The 16,393-nt window shown below is 36.5% G+C and overlaps 4 protein-coding genes across 4 annotated transcripts; 2 read left to right on the top strand and 2 right to left on the bottom strand.

Moving 5' to 3' along the window:
• Positions 1-164: 164 nt before the first annotated feature.
• LOC145618362 (xyloglucan galactosyltransferase KATAMARI1 homolog) lies at positions 165-2,291 on the bottom strand. Its single transcript, XM_081673134.1, has one exon. The coding sequence runs from the start codon at positions 2,289-2,291 to the stop codon at positions 165-167; it is 2,127 nt and encodes a 708-aa protein (XP_081529260.1).
• A 977-nt stretch (positions 2,292-3,268) lies between these two features.
• Positions 3,269-4,816, bottom strand: LOC145616151 (putative xyloglucan galactosyltransferase GT11). The gene has a single exon (XM_081670849.1). The coding sequence runs from the start codon at positions 4,814-4,816 to the stop codon at positions 3,269-3,271; it is 1,548 nt and encodes a 515-aa protein (XP_081526975.1).
• A 2,465-nt stretch (positions 4,817-7,281) lies between these two features.
• Positions 7,282-10,287, top strand: LOC145617818 (RHOMBOID-like protein 1). The gene is made up of 6 exons (XM_081672570.1): positions 7,282-7,737; positions 8,381-8,544; positions 8,883-9,046; positions 9,133-9,392; positions 9,597-9,723; positions 10,062-10,287. The coding sequence occupies exons 1-6, from the start codon at positions 7,523-7,525 to the stop codon at positions 10,182-10,184; spliced, it is 1,053 nt and encodes a 350-aa protein (XP_081528696.1). The 5' UTR covers positions 7,282-7,522; the 3' UTR covers positions 10,185-10,287.
• Positions 10,288-10,976: 689 nt separating this feature from the next.
• LOC145616150 (uncharacterized) lies at positions 10,977-12,482 on the top strand. The gene has a single exon (XM_081670848.1). The coding sequence runs from the start codon at positions 10,977-10,979 to the stop codon at positions 12,480-12,482; it is 1,506 nt and encodes a 501-aa protein (XP_081526974.1).
• Positions 12,483-16,393: the final 3,911 nt, after the last annotated feature.

The raw sequence follows: 16,393 nt of genomic DNA, 5'->3' as shown, positions 1-16,393 counted from the left end.
TGAACATACTTAGCTTAGCAATACAAGAACAGAAAAAAGAATTGTACTTGTTTTGTATCATTAAGAAAAATAAATCAATCCCCTTAGATTTTCCCTACAAAAACTACCAAATACAAAAAAATGCATGAAAAAATTACTCTTCTACCAATCTAAATCTGAGTAACCTAAAAATTTGTGAAATTCCTAGAATCAAAAGAACCAGAAAAATAAGGATCCCATTCATGTTCCTCCAACTTCCCAAGCCATCTATATTTCCATGCTTGCCTTTCATCATAACCAAAACTATCATCCCTCCCATTTCTCATGTCCTCCTTAATCCTTCTAACTCTCTCCAACACCCCCTTCACCGTGACGTCGAATGCATCTTCCAAACTCTCTAACTTACACCTTGGATCAGCATATATTATCTTAGGAATAAGTTTTATAATCTCTTCTCTCATTTTTTCAACTCTTTGAGAAGAAAATTTCTCCAACACTTTTTGTATGCTAACTTTTCCATCTCTTACCTCATACATAGGGATAAAAACTGAGTACTTGGTAAACTCCTTAGGGAGATGCCACAAGTATTGAATGTAAGCCGAACCCGGGTGGAAGAAAACGGGTATACAACCCGCAAGTATCGAGTCGAAAGTGGATCTTCTTGTATAAGAATCCCCTGGAGGCTGCAAGCAGAAATGAGAGCTTTGAAACATCTTCATTAATTCAGCTGGTTTATGACACTTATTCTTCCAATTATTACAGTGAATCATCATACATTTTTTGGAGCTCTCACATTGGTTGATCAATTGGTTTCGTATCGAGTCGGGTCTATCGGGTCTCGGAGCCCCGGCAAAAGAAAATAAATTTCTCCTCCTCTGTTTTTTCATTCTGTTTTGCCATTGAAAGACCTCTGCATCATTTGAAGGGTGAAAATAAGTCGGGTATGGTATCCCGAAATCGTTGCTATTCCAAGGCGATGATTCGATTACTAAACCCGTCATGTTTTTAGCTTCAGGTAAGTAAAGAAATTTAGTCCCCCAATCTGGATCATTCTTGTTTGCTGATCTTCTAAAATCCCATGTAATTCTTCCTGCAGCAAAGAAATGATCTCTGCCCCACCATCTCTTCCACTCTGGCTTCCTCTTTAGTAGTCTCACTAACTCGAACCCACCCGAATCTCTTATATCGGAGTCTGTATTCCACAAGTGTCGTGCTACGTCGAGTCCTGTGTAGAATGGTACAAAGATAGCAGATGCAATGGAGGAATCATTTGTTAAGCAATCATACTGTTTCATTCTATTATGGAAGATCACTTCTAGTAAGAATTGGTTAGTTGCAAACCACCCATGGTCCGAGAAAACACGGTCCGAGTTTGGAAGCTCAGGGCCTAGGCCTGAATTTCTCACATATTGACACATATCCATCCATAAGTCAAGAGACTTGCAATCCCTTAGTAAGTCTACATTGAACCTCCTAGGGAGTGTGTGTACATAAATGTAGCGTCCCGAGCAGGATTTTGGGTCAGACTTTTGTGCTATCTTGCATACCCGGGGTGGAGGTGGAGGTGGAGGTGGGGATGGCGGCGGTGGAGATGGTGGTGGTGGTGATGGTGATGGTGGTGGTGGAGGAGGCGAGACATCGGATTTCTCTTCACCTACATTGTTGTTCCATGATGATTCTTGATTGTAATTTGTATTCACTACTTGTGTATTTGGAAAATTCTTGGGAGGCTTCCTCCTTTTAGGTCTCTCTTTCCTTCTCTTCTTCTTAGGAGTTGGAAATTGTTGTTGTTTCTCCATCATTGCTTCCTTAGCTACTGCCGTTTCTTTGATGATTTCATCTTGATCGCTCTTCTCGATAACTTTAATAGATGATTTATGATCACTGTCTTCACCAAGATCCTTTATATTCACATCTAAAAGCTTATCAATCTCATCATCCCCTGCTCCCTCTGTTTTTTCCTCTGTTTCCCCTGTTTTTGCTTGTATTTCCCCTGTTTTTTCCTCTGTTTGCTCTGTTTCTTCCCTAATGCTATTGGTGCTATTGGCATTACTTTCATCTAAGGTGGAACTAATACTTTCGGTATATCTAGGGTTAGGAATAATTGGAATCTCATGTTGGTAATTTACAGAATATACGTAAAATTTTGCTAAAGAAGCTACACTATCGATCAAAGACGAATAATTTAGGCAAATCAAAAGTGACCATATTGTGAATAAGGATATAATAAGCAACCATAATTTATTCTTACATATTGCCATGGTTGTTTTATGCACCTTTCCGCGATGAGCTCTCGCTCTCCGGTGTATCATCAATCTCTTTAAGATGAATCAAGATGAATATGGAGGACATAGGATTCAATAAGAATAGTTGTAACATGAAATAACCACAAGATTAAATCACATTAAAAAAATTTGATTGATAATTTTGAAGTTTTTCATGAATACAATGTAGGAAAAGAGAGTATTTTTTTATTTTTTTGGCTGAAAATGAGGAACAAAAGAGGAGCAAGCTGAAACTTTCAATGTTTTTTAAGAAATTTGGACTGAATTAACCTATTTTGTAGGCTCTCACTTGTGACATAAGTTGTAATTTTCAGAAATTATAGTTGTTTTTTTTCATTCTAACACCATTCTAGGATCAAGTATGGGTTTAATTGTATAGTGTATTGGTTATATAATGCATGGTTGCAAGTATTTCGACCTTTTTTTAGGGTGAAATTTATGAAGTAGCTCTTAAACAACTAGAACAATTATATATAAGTTGGGAACATATCTAATTTTTTCTCAAAAACAACTGTATGAATAATAAATAGAAAATATATTTTCCAAAGGGGTATTATGAACAATTATATATATTAAAAGTTTTTTGTTCACTTTTTTTTTTTTTTTTGAAACCAGTTTTTAGTCCACTTAAACTACTAACCATGGTCAAATACTATAATTTATGTGTTTCAAGGGAACTAATCAGGAATGATACGCCAAAGAATCAAGAGGTTAAAACAAACATATCCATGATCACCAAGAAATCAAGAAAATTACGGATATTTGTACATTATTTTTGGTCAAATGCAAACAATAGAATATTTGGCATGTGTAGCAAAGGAAAGAATTGTACTAAAAAGACTCTCCCATTAATTAGATAGATCATAGATGCATAATGCCACAAAATATATAATTTGATCTAAATATATAATTGATCATACATACTAACATACAATATAAATGTCAAAATAAAAATAAATTGCTCCTATAATTTCTCTTTTATTATTATTTTCCTTAGTAATTTACTATCCCCTTGAAAAATAATGATCCCACTCATGATTTTCTACCCCTCCAAAAAAATTGTACTTCCAAGAAAGATCTTCAGGAAAATCATCAGACAAAATTGAACTATTCTCTGTTGTGATTCGGCTCAAAACTCCCTTCACTGCAATATCAAATGCATCTTCAAATTTCTCTAAACTCGAATTAGGATTTGCATATATCACATTCGGAATCAACTTAATGACCTCTTCTCTCATAGCTACCGCCTTTTCTTTTGGTATCTCTAGTAACCTTTCCTCAATGGCAAACTCCCCTTTAGTTATATCTTCCATTGGTATAAGCACTGAGTAACTTGTATAATTCCTCGGAAAATGCCATAAGTATTGCACGTAAGCTGAAGCCGGGTGGAAAAAAACAGGAATGCACCCTGCTAAAATCGAGTCAAATGCTGATCTTCGAGTGTATGAGTCCCCTGGAGGTTGTAAGCAAAAGACTGAGCTTTGAAACAATCTCATAACAGTCTCTGGCTTATCACAATTCTTAGTGTTCGCGTCACATCTTACAAACTTGCAATATTTACCTTTCGAGCCTAAGCATTGGTTGATAATTTCGTTCCTTATAGAATCCTTAAGCTCTGGCCTAGGAGCACCAGCAAAGGAAAACAAATAAGGCCTTTGCTTTTGCATCATTTTTTCTTGCCAATGATATACCTCATCATCACTTGAAGGGTGAAAATACGTAGGATAAGGTATCGCGAAGTCAGTGTTGCTCCAAGGGCTTGATTCGATCACTAAATTAGTCATGTTCTTAACCTCAGGTAAGTTGAACAGACTATTACCCCAACCCAACTTGTCATCTCTTCCTCTTCTAAAATCCCATGACACCCTTCCGGCTACTAGAAAATGGTCGCGTCCCCACATTTTCTTCCACTCGGGTTTTCCCTTGAGGTACTCAACTACTTCAATTGACGCGTTATCTCTAATTTTAGTATCATAACCATCCCATAAGTACCTCCCTACATCTAGCCCTGCATAAAATGGCACATACACCGCCGATGCCTTAGAGGAAATATTTGTCAAGCATCGATATTTCTTCATTCTATTATGAAATATAATCTCTAAAGAAAATTGGTTTGTAACAAACCAATTACGAGTGCTAGAATAGTTTAACCTCGGCCCAAGGCCGAAGTCTATAAGGTACTCACACATGTTAACCCATTTGTTAAGAGTGCTGCATTTTTCGAGCAAATCTTCGTTAAACTTCCTAGGGAGATCTTGTATATAAACGTATCTTCCTTCACATTCATCGGATTTTTCTACAAGTTCCCCTTGATCTTTCACATAATCAATACCGAAACTACTACTATTGATAGAAAACACGGTACTAATATTGGCGAAGTATGAGAGATTTGTGCCATTAATAAACGGCGAAGAATTGAAACAGGCTAATAAAAAAGTAAGAATGAGACAAGTAAAGACAACAAACCAAGTAATGATGCTAGTGTTTTTACCAGCACCAAGTGTTGCTTCTTTGTGTTTTAGTTGGGAGTAAAAAGCTTTGTTTGAGGACATATTTGGCTTCCTATTATGATCGAATTTTCGATATAGTATAATTTTGTGCATAAAAAGGAATCGTTGCGAAAGTGAAGAGCAAGAAATGAGAATGTGGGAAGTCGGTGTTGCAAGTGAGGAAGAATCCCTTGAGCTCTAATGTAAGAATAGCGTGGAATAAGGGTTATAGAGAGTAAGAAAGCCATAATTAACGTTTTTTTTTATAATTAATTGCACGTTAATCAAACAGTATGATGTGATAAAGAAATAATTTCTTGACTTAATTTGATCATCATCATAGGAAGTTTAATTAGCTCGTGTTTATCAAATTTTAACATTTTAAAGAATTCCTTTGCCGCGACATAATCACCCGTCACCCGATCATCACATGGTTCTACTTCTATGGAGTACAAGTCTTTTCTTATGTGATGAAATTTTCCATATTGTAGCTTTTATACGGATCTGATTTTGTGATATGGTACAGTGTTTGAAATTCAATCATAAACCATATACTACTATAAGCGCTATTATTAGAGATATCCAATATGAAATAATACACGTCAAATTTTTGTGTTAAGGGTATCGAACTCAATTGTAAATAACAAATATTAGTCCTATTCCTATACAAGTAATAGATAATCATGTCGATTGATCAAACAAATAAATTATGAAACAATTTTATTTTTTTTACTCTTGATTGATAGTTTGATTTATTAAACTAATCAATTTTGTTTGATTTACATCATTCCCCTAGGTTACTTAATTATAATTTCGTTTAATAGAGAAAATATTTCAAAAAATATATTTTTTATAAGTTTGCTTAGCTAAGCATCAATTACGTCCTTAATTTGCTCTATAATTGGTTCTAGTTGAAGATTCAATTTTACAACTCGTACTATTAAAGTATAAGGTGTTTGAATAGTACTTTTTATGTACTATTATGCATGTAGTACAGTAGTAGTACTTTTTGCCATCATAGTTTCCACCATCAGATTCCCATTATTTACAAAAATGTCATCCTATTTACATCCTTTATACAATAGGGCCTATGCGCTAAGAGTTTTCCCAACATGAAGAGTGCATTTAGACGCATAGGACCTATGTATTTGGCATGCATATAGGAGAACAATTTAGGGTTCGGTGGTACATTTTCTCTCTTGTTTTAGTTCAGTGGTACATTTTTGTGTACTACTATATATGTATAATGTACTATTAAAGTATAAGGTGTTTGAATAGTACTTTTTATGTACTATTATGCATGTAGTAGTACTTTTTGTCATCATAGTTTCCACCATCAGATTCCCATTATTTACAAAAATGTCATCCTATTTACATCCTTTATACAATAGGGCCTATGCGCTAAGAGTTTTCCTACATGAATACATGATGCATAGTCCACATAGTTACGCCTCATGTCATCCTGTCAAGTGATGCCCGATAGGCCGATATCTTGATAGGACTCAAGATGCCTAGTCAATGATTGAAACCATCCATTATACTAGCTCTTGACTACCTCTATAACATATTTCAAGAATCCATACTGTTGGTAGGCATGTATACTTCCAACCAACTATTATGATTCCGAGTGACAGCCTTTGTATTCATCTATTTCAAACTTTGAAAATTTTCGAAATTGGTCCCAAAATATGCATTATAGCCTTTGGTTTTGGAGAATTTGCAACTATTTCATGCTTGGGTAAGATAAAGATCCAAATGTTTTTCATGGACTCCACGAGTCCTTGGAAGGTCATTTGAGATTTTATCAATTTTTGCAGTTATAAACACATCTTTATTTATCAACTCAAAGCCACTATGGTCCTTTATGTGACCGTCTAGTGGGTTCCAAACAATGTTATGTAACCTCAAGATTTAACCTTTACTATCGGTTTTGTTTTCGACACCAGATCCTAATTTCTCCGAAAATGATTTAATTTCAAATATAATGGCTTTCAAATTTAGTTTACAGAGAACATTGTTTTACCTGATTAGGCTAAGTAATGAATTGCTTTTCGATGCTCCCAAAAAACCATATGAGACCTACTTGGTGCCCAAAACCATCTAATTCAAGCCTAGGCTACCTATTGTAATCATGCCTAGGCAATGTCTAGGCCTTGCCTTGGTAGGGCATACTTTAAAAAAAAACTGATCCCTTTTTGACAATTGCTCCATATTAAATATTGTTAATTATGTATTAGTAAAATTTAATACGTAGTATATAGTATGACGAATTAAACAAAATTTCACAAGATAAAAACCAAAATAAAGTAAACAAAACAAGGCCTAAATGATAATCGATAATGAGGAAAACCTCAAAACGGAATACAACAAATGGGCCAACACAAAGCAACAACGGACAATTATGTAGAGGGCCCATATTCTTAATCATCAAATCACTATTAAGGATTACAAATTACAATCAACATCATTTTGGGTGAACTGTTAGCCGGCAAAGCCAAGGAATCCGAATCACGACTACTTTAGAGACCCAAAAATCCAGGAAACTGCCCGTTTTTTAATCTTTCTTTCATCATTCCTTGTTAAAATTGGTGAACCGTTCTTTTCCCTTAATAAAACGGTTGCATTCATAATTTCATTCACCACATTATAATCAATCATCACAAACTTTATCAAATTTCATTTTTTTCTGGTTCCAACCCATGATTCATTTAATCTTCATGCAAATTCACCTGAAAAATTTTCTGGGTTTTTGGTGAAGAAGATTCTAGAATGGCCCATCCGCCGGAAATGGAGTTCCGGCCGTTTAAGAGGTGGGCCCCATGGGTGGTTCCGTCGTTTGTGGTGGTGAATGTGGTGTTGTTTTTGATAACAATGTATGTGAATGATTGCCCCAAGTATTCTTTCTCTTGCTTTGCGAGGTTTTTGGGAAGGTTCTCTTTCCAACCTCTAAAGGAAAACCCTCTTCTTGGTCCTTCTTCTGCTGCGTAAGTTGCTTTTTCTATTTCATATAATTAATTATTTATTAATATGTATGTTTGATCATGTATTTTTGGTGGGTTTCTGAAAATTATGGTAGAAGTAGCTAAGATTAGTTTTCTGGGGTGCAAATTAGTGTTCTGTTGAACTGGTTAGTGTTGTTTGATTTTGGAATGAGGATGAGAAGAAGTGCATTTTTATGGGTTTTTTCTTTTGATAAGTTTGAAGTTATGATTTGATTGTTTGAATAGAGTACAGTAGTGTTACTATTTAGAGTGTGATTCATTTGAGATGTTACTTGGGATGTAGGGATTTTAGTCTGCCTGAAAGCATGTTAGTGCTAAATTCTAATGTGTAGAATGATGGTAGTGCAATTGTGTGGCGATTCGATTTACTTGTAGCTGTTGTTGATTAAGAATAGATAGGTTCTTCTTGAGCCAAGATGCTGAGGCTTATTCATTAGGTGGTTCACAGTTTGATGATTTGATGCCTACATTAGTGAGGAGTCTGAGGACTAATAATTTTGAAGATTTGGGCTAAACTTTCAGAAGAGAGCGGTTTGTAAGAATGCAATCTTTACACTTATTGTAGGGTCATTTTTAACATGGTTCATAGGAGATCTAAACTACAGTAATGAACTTGTATGTTCAGGTTGGAGAAGATGGGAGCTTTGGAGGTGAATAAGGTTGTGATACAACATCAAGCTTGGCGGTTGATTACTAGCATATGGCTTCATGCTGGGGTAGTACATATCCTTGCCAATATGTTGAGCCTTGTATTTATTGGCATACGACTTGAGCAAGAGTTCGGTTTTGGTATGCTTCCTTGGTTTTGCCCGTTTATGTTTCTGTTATGTTTTTGCACTAATACCAGTCTTATTGCTTTTTAAATAATACCTATACTATATGTATTGAAATGTCTTTGCACGCTGAGTTCTTCTGCACTGCGGTTATTATAGATGTCAGCATTTCATGTTTTGAATTATGAATTTGTATTAGAGTTTGATTTTGTTGTGCTCCACTTTTCATTTTGCTTGGATAGTCAATGTGTTTGTCTTTCCCTTTGAAATTATTGTAATAGACAAGTTTATACAACATTTTCTATTAGATCGTTTTCTTACGCTATTCTAACTCTAGCCTCATCTTTTCTACAGTAAAGATAGGTTTGTTGTATGTAATCTCTGGTTTTGGTGCAAACATATTGTCATCTTTGTTTCTCCAATCTGCAATCTCTGTTGGTGCTTCTGGTGCATTATTTGGTCTTCTAGGGGCTATGCTTTCTGAGCTGCTTACAAACTGGACAATCTATGCGAACAAGGTACTTGAAGCTTTGATTCGCTCATTGATGTTCTGCACTTTGCTTGTTTGTCATATCTCATATGACACTATGTTTTTGACAACCAGTTGGCAGCTTTGTTGACCCTTATATTGATCATCATTTTGAATCTGGCTGTTGGAGTTCTCCCTCATGTGGACAATTTTGCTCATATTGGTGGATTTATCACAGGATTTCTTCTTGGATTTATGCTTTTGATTCGCCCGCAATTTGGATGGGTGAACCAAAAGCATACTTATATTGGCTCTTCTGCTGGACCTCGTAAATCTAAGCACAAGCCATATCAGTATGTACTTTGGATCGTCGCTGCTGTAGTCTTGATTGGCGGGTGAGCTTGAACTTGGTTGTGTGCTCCACTTTCATTTGTAACTATTGCCAACTGGTGGTAATTTTGGCCTCTAGTGATTTTCTTACTGATTTTATTGCATTGTGAGAGGGCAACATCACTGCTGTTTCTGCTGTTATCTTCACTTTTATTCCCTGTAATTGTTACGGCTACCTATCAGCTAACCACCAGGAATGATTTTTTCAGATTTACAGGTGGACTTGTGATGCTTTTTAGAGGAGTAAATGGAAATGACTATTGTTCATGGTGCCATTATATGAGCTGTATTCCTTCTTCTAAATGGAGCTGCAAATCGCAACAACTGCTTTGTGAGGTAATTTACATGACCTACATTCGTCTCAGTTACATGCAAAAGAACTATAAAATGTTTAATGGGTTAATTTCAACAATATATGTAGGCTATTCTCTTGTTCTCTATGAATGAATTCATACAACTCTTGGCTTTGTTCTTTTCACCTTAATTCTTGGCATATGAACATGTAAAACCTTATTGGCGCTTATTTGAGAAGCGTTATTGTTGTTAGTAAATTGAACTTGGGAAACCTTGTCAAAGTAAAAGGAACAAAGCTTAAGTGCTAATTTTGGTTAGGCTGCTGATTATTGGATGTTGCAATTAATACATGCTGCTTGTGTGCATTTCATTGATTGCAGTCGATGGAGCTCGGAGATAAAGTGAACGTGACATGCCTCAGCAGTGGACGAAGCCACATATATCCATTGATAGATGATAACTCTTCCCGGGTTCAACGACTTTGCTCTCAGCTTTGCAGCTGACCCTTCTTTAGGCTCTAATCCTAAGAATTTGGTTTTACTTAGCTGCCTTGGCAAGTTGGCAAGAGAAGGCTTTTGTACATTGTACATTGTTATCAGATCTTTAATATAGGAAATCATGTTATTATATCTCTCCATTGAAGTCTTAAAACTTTTCGTCTCCAATTTCCTTCTCGATTGGTTTAATCCTTTGGTTAGATTTTCCAAACCTACTCTTAACCTTACATACTCCCTCCGTTTCTTATTTCTTGCAACAAAGGGGGTGAGCACGCTTCCCAAGTCAAAACTTTTAAGGGAGTAAAGCAAATTTTAATCCCATGTGATTAACTTTAAAAAAGGAGGGAATTGAAAGGGACCACTCCCTTTTTAAACTATTCACATGGCTGATTTTTGGGAGGGTTTACTTTTCCCTCCCAATTTTTCACCAAATTTCAAATTCTGCCAAATTTTCATCAAATTGTTCCCTCCATTTACTTTTCACTAGCAAATGGGGTTATAAAAGGTTCAAAAGCAACCAGAATTTTTTTTGTTTCTGGTTTACATCAAGAAGTTCTACTCCCTCCTAATGAATACATTTCAGCTTGAATTTTCAAAAGTTAGCACTAACCTAAAACTAATCCTACCATAATTACCCAAAACCTACTTCATCTAACCTAATTAGTGCTAAATTAGGGGCAGCGTCATTGATTTTTCTTCTTCCTTAAGCTGGTTCAGTTTGAGCACGGCCAAAAAGTTGCATCCTCCACTTCATCACCATCCCAACACCTAAAAAAAAATCAAGGTTAGTATCTGCTCATGGATGAAGAACAATTTTTTTCAATACAACAGTTAATTGGTGAAGAACATCATGGGTATTCAAGTGCATCATCACAGACAAGCACTGACTCAGAGGATGAGTATGCTGCAGAATGGGCATATTCACAAACCGTCAACAATCAGCAACAAACACAGGATGGAGAGAAGAGGAGAGACCTCACCATGGAACAAAAAAGGCAGTTAGTGGATGCAATTTTACTCAAAATGCAAGGGGGGGAACTGCCCAGAGGTTTTCTTTCACAACTAGCAAGACAATTTGACATTCACAAATCAACAATGTCAAGGTTAAATGCGGACATAAAGAAGCAGATGGCACAGGGGAATGTCATTGATGTCAGGTCAAAGAAACTAGGCAGAACAGGGCCAAAACCCAAAGATTACTCAGATGAGTGGCTTCAATCTGTGCCACTCTACAAGAGGACCACAGAGAGAAGCTATGCTGGAGCACTACATGTGTCACATTCAACCATACACAGATTAAGGAAGAAAGGAAGACTCAGAACTCACACAAGCACAAACCACCCAGCTCTAACATCCAACCACAAGGTGGCTAGAATGAAGTGGGTGTTAAGTCAAATAAACCCAATACCAAGAATAGGGAATCCAAAGTTTGTTGACATGCAGGACACAATTCACATTGATGAAAAGTGGTTCTACTTGAACCCTGAAACTAGAAAATTTTATCTGCTGCCAAAGGAAGAGGATCCTTACAGGTGTCAGCAATCAAAGAGGTTCAAGGTGAAGGCCATGTTCATAGCAATGATTGGCAAACCACTATATGCAAGAGATGGGACTCTTTTGCATGATGGAAAGTATGGCATTTTTCCATTTGTGCAGAAACAATTGGCCAAAAAGAAGAGTAAAAACAGAGATGCAGGCACATTGGAGACAAAGGCAGTGCAAAATGTGAATAAGGAAGCAATCAGGGAAATGCTTATGGACCATATAATTCCAGCAATACATGCACAGTGGCCAGAGGGTGTGTCTAAACATGTAAAAATTCAGTGGGATAATGCCAGACCTCATCAAGTGCCCAAAGATGATGAATTTATTGCTGCATGCTATGCACAAGGGTTCAACATAGAAATGGTCTATCAACCAGCACAATCTCCTGACTTGAATGTGCTAGACCTAGGGCTGTTCAAGGTTATTCAATCCCTACAATATCAAGCCTTCCCCACTACTTTGGATGACTTAATCAAAGAAGTCATAAATGCCTACAATGCATTTGATGCTAAGGCAAACAAGTTCATATGGCTGACACTCCAATCAGTCATGATTAAAATTCTAGAAAAGGAAGGCAACAACAATTTCTCCCCACCACACACGAAGAAGAACAAGCTGGACAGACTAGGGGTGTTACCCAAACATCTACATGTACCAAAGGAGCTCATAATACAAGCAGTTACTTTTCTAGACACAATGTTCATCCCAACACCAAATGCAGCAGCTGATGAAGCATACATGGAAGTGGATGCTGACTGAAGTGAAGCCACAAACAAATGGGGACTCAAAGAATGCACATAGACTGCCACACCTAACCTTCCTAGTATTTTCAAGTTTCTGGTAAGACACCTACTGTAATGATACAACCCATCTTACTAGCTTTTGCTTCATTTGAAGGAGTTATGTCTTCGTCGTGTGCAATTACTAGATATATAATTGGATCAAATTATGGAGATAATTAAGTCCGGACATTTAGGTCGTCGTTTTGCCATAGCTAGAGGTACTTACGATCTTTGGACTAGTAAAATAGGCCAAAGCCCAATTGGACGGATCCTATAAGGTCACACAAAGGGGCTAGATCGAGCATTAGAGGACGAGGCCCATCATGGGCCTCATCTCTCTAGGTGGCCGGCCATGTAGGGGCTTTGAGAGGCTATTGGGCTTCGTGCCCTAGTCTAATTATAATGAGATTATAAATAGACTAGATGCCTAGGTTTGCAGGTAAGGAATTGACTGATCAATTAGATCAAACCCTAATTAGCAAACACGAAACCAACCCCCTCTCATACTCCCTCTCTCACGGCTCTCTCCTCCTCCCGGCGCACGGTGGTGTCTCGTGGTGGTGGTGGTTCGTGCGGTGGTCGGTTGTCCGAAAAGGTGGTGATCGCGGTTTTCCTCAATCACTCGACCAATCTAGTATTGGTGGACGGCTCGTTCGAATCTCGTGGACTAAGTAGAGGAGCAACACTTGGGGCTCTATTCTCTCCCTGATTTGCCTGTCGAATAGCTTCGTGGAATTCACGCTTCAAAGGTATGATTATGTGTCTTGTGTGTTATGCATGTGATTCTTGGGATTAGGTACTTTATTGAATATGATTCATGTATGTTATTTCCGCTGCGTAGTACCTATAAACTCCTACAGTGGTATCAGTTAGCCTCTTGCATTAACGTGCTAGATCATAATAATACGATTATTTGATGTCCACGTTAATTTTATAATCAATTAAGAGGGAGAAATTAATTTAATTATGGTTCGATTATTATTTTAATGTGATTAAACTTTTGGAATCGGTTAAATGCGATTTAATTATGCTCAAATAGCCATAAAGAGGACCGAATTATGCCCTAATATTTTCGAAAATTTCGAAAACCCTAACCCTAAATTTCGAAAATTCCAAGCCCTAAAATATGATTTTTGTGCTTGATTATGGTTTTATTCGAATCGTTTTATGTTTCATAATTTTAATTAGGTTGAATTATGCATAAAAATGTTTTATGTATGATCATAGATTTAATTTTAAAAGTTAAAATTAAATTGGGATTAATTTTATGATGAACCCTATTTTAAAATTGAATATGTTTTAATTTTAATCTTATGGACTAATTTAATTTAATTAGGATAAATGTTATTTTAATTAAATTAAAACACAAAAAAAAAAAAAAAAAAAAAAATTAATTTATTTTGGCCGGCAACCGCGGCTGGGTGGCGCAGCCACGGCGGCTGCCGACCAGGTGGCGTCCAAGAGGGAGGGAAGGGAGGGCGGCGGTCTAGGGTGGCTGTGGGCAGCAGCGTGCAACCGTTGCACGGCTGCTGCCGCGGCTGCCAGCTGGGTGCTGCTGCTGCCTTGCGCGGCAGTGGCTGCTGCAAGGCAGCCAGCCACCGTGGCTAGCCTCGGCTGGCCACACACGGTGGCCTGCAGCCCCAGCAAAGCAGCTCCACGCTGCTGCCCTTTGCGGCAGTGGCTGCTGTCACGGCAGCCAGCCACCGTGGCTAGCTTCGGCTAGCCAACCACGGTGGCCGGCGTTGGTGGTTGCGATAATTTCAAAAAAAAAAAAATTTATTTCAGGATAATTACGAATTATTTTGGGATAAAATTGGTTTTATTTTGGATAAGTTCAAATATTTTCAAAATATGATCTTTTAATTTAAAAGATAAAGTTGGTTTTATTAGGATAAAATCTTTTTGTTTTAGGATAAAATCAAATATTCAAAAGTTGTTATATTTGATATTATCCATATTTAGTTTGTTATTTTGATAATTATCCTAAATTAAAGTGGTTAATTAAGGATAAGATTGATGAGGATATTCTGAGCATATTCCAAAAGGATAATAATTGATTTAAATAATGTGATTATCCCATAATTAGATTAGGATGTAATTGATTTTAAAATTATTTGATTGGCTAGTAATTAGGATAGAATCTCCTAAATTAGGATAATCATGGAAGATTAAATATGATTTTATCTTTCTAGATTAAAATATGATTTGATTCTATCTCATGACTAAATTAAATATATGATATTTTATAAACCGTCATGAATAATATATGATATTATCTAATTATGATTAAAATATATAAGATATTTTAGGAAATGCGTTGTCTTTATTATGATCATCAGATGTTATAGTTTAGACAAGCATGTTGAGTGATTTATTATATGGCACTTTTATAATATATGATATTATGTTGCTATATATAGACTAGTATGGCCCATAGATTCTTAAATACGATCTGCGTATCGTGATGTATTTTTGTAATCTAAATACGGTCTGCGTACCGTTGAGTATTTTCATAACTTTTATTTAATGTAAATAGAATAGTTATTTAAATGGTGTTAGCCCAAAAGAAGCCCATGAAGTGAAGGCCCAAAGAAGCAAGGTGGATGAAGATCCATGATGATTCAAGTGGGAGCATTTTATTTCTAGTTTTCTTAGGACTAAGGGGCCATACTATGTCATATTTTATTGCATTAGTAGATTATGCATGTTTAGGTTTATTTATGTTGTTTGATGATGCGCTAGAGTTCACTAAACAATCACAACATAATAAATCTAGATCCCAGAAATATTGATACAGCTTTCCCAATTAAAAACCCGACGAAAACCTTGATCGTTTGTGATGGGTCGGCCTCAGCAGAGCATCATAATATATCTTGGGGAAGTGGGGGTAGGACCGCACATCTACACTTTTAATTGGTTATATTCAACAAGGTTACCTAAAGATCAGTTTAGAACCTTGAAGCTAAGGGTAATAATTAAACATGTGATGGTTAATTATTCAACCAAGAATTACAAGAGTTGTAATCAGTAAAGAGTTTACTCACCTTGAAAATGTAATGGTTGATGGCAGGGCCTCGGTCCGGTCAATTATTGCACAAATAAAGGATCTTGGAATCACTTAAAATTCAATTGGGATCATTTAATTATTGAATAAAGTGTTTTAAAGTTACCAAATGAATATGTTTTGTAGTACTTTAATTTATTAAACATAATTATTAAACTTTGCCTTATTTTGACATAGATGGGTAGCCGTAATAACAATGACAACAATGTTTACAATTTGCGACCATTCCTTGAAAAGGATAGGTTGACAGGGGAAAACTTTTCCAACTGGGAAAGAATGCTAAGGCTTGTTCTGAAATCTGAGGGTAAGGAGGATATCATTGATACCCCATTACCAGGACCTCTGCCAGAAAATCCAACTGCGGCAGATATCAAGAAGCACAAGGAAGCTCATGATAGAGCTATGCCTATCACTTGCTTAATGATTGCTACTATGGAACCTAGTCTTCAAAAGCGTTTTGAGGACCTGGATGCCTATTCAATCATGGAAGAGCTCAAAGTTTTGTTTAAGAAACAAGCTAGAGTTGAAAGGTATGAGCTTCATCGTGAGATTATGGATTGTAGAATGGAGAAGGGTGCCACAGTTCATGATCATGTTTTCAAAATGATCGGCCTAATTCAAAGTATGGAGAAACTGGGGTACCCAATTAGTGATGATTTGGCAACAGACATCATTCTCCATTCACTTCCAGAAAGTTTCAACCAGTTTATCATGAACTTTAACATGACTGCGAATGCAAAGACTATGAGTCAATTGCATGCAATGCTGGTTAGTGCTGAGAAACAAATCCCTAAGGAACCTAAGAAGGAAGTTCTTATGATCCA

The sequence above is a fragment of the Chenopodium album genome, chromosome 26, assembly GCF_948465745.1.
Source record: "Chenopodium album chromosome 26, dcCheAlbu1.1, whole genome shotgun sequence".
Classification (NCBI taxonomy): Eukaryota; Viridiplantae; Streptophyta; class Magnoliopsida; order Caryophyllales; family Amaranthaceae; genus Chenopodium; species Chenopodium album.
The sequence above is the reverse complement of the archived record's forward strand: the minus strand, read 5'-3'. Positions and strand labels throughout refer to the sequence as shown.

Excerpts from the sequence above, each read along its gene's own strand:
- LOC145618362 (XM_081673134.1), bottom strand. The coding sequence starts at position 2,291 with ATGATACACCGGAGAGCGAGAGCTCATCGCGGAAAGGTGCATAAAACA.
- LOC145616151 (XM_081670849.1), bottom strand. The coding sequence starts at position 4,816 with ATGTCCTCAAACAAAGCTTTTTACTCCCAACTAAAACACAAAGAAGCA.
- LOC145617818 (XM_081672570.1), top strand. The coding sequence starts at position 7,523 with ATGGCCCATCCGCCGGAAATGGAGTTCCGGCCGTTTAAGAGGTGGGCC. Across the intron at positions 7,738-8,380 it reads CTTGGTCCTTCTTCTGCTGC|GTTGGAGAAGATGGGAGCTT; the intron begins GTAAGTTGCTTT and ends TTGTATGTTCAG. Across the intron at positions 9,724-10,061 it reads CGCAACAACTGCTTTGTGAG|TCGATGGAGCTCGGAGATAA; the intron begins GTAATTTACATG and ends CATTGATTGCAG.
- LOC145616150 (XM_081670848.1), top strand. The coding sequence starts at position 10,977 with ATGGATGAAGAACAATTTTTTTCAATACAACAGTTAATTGGTGAAGAA.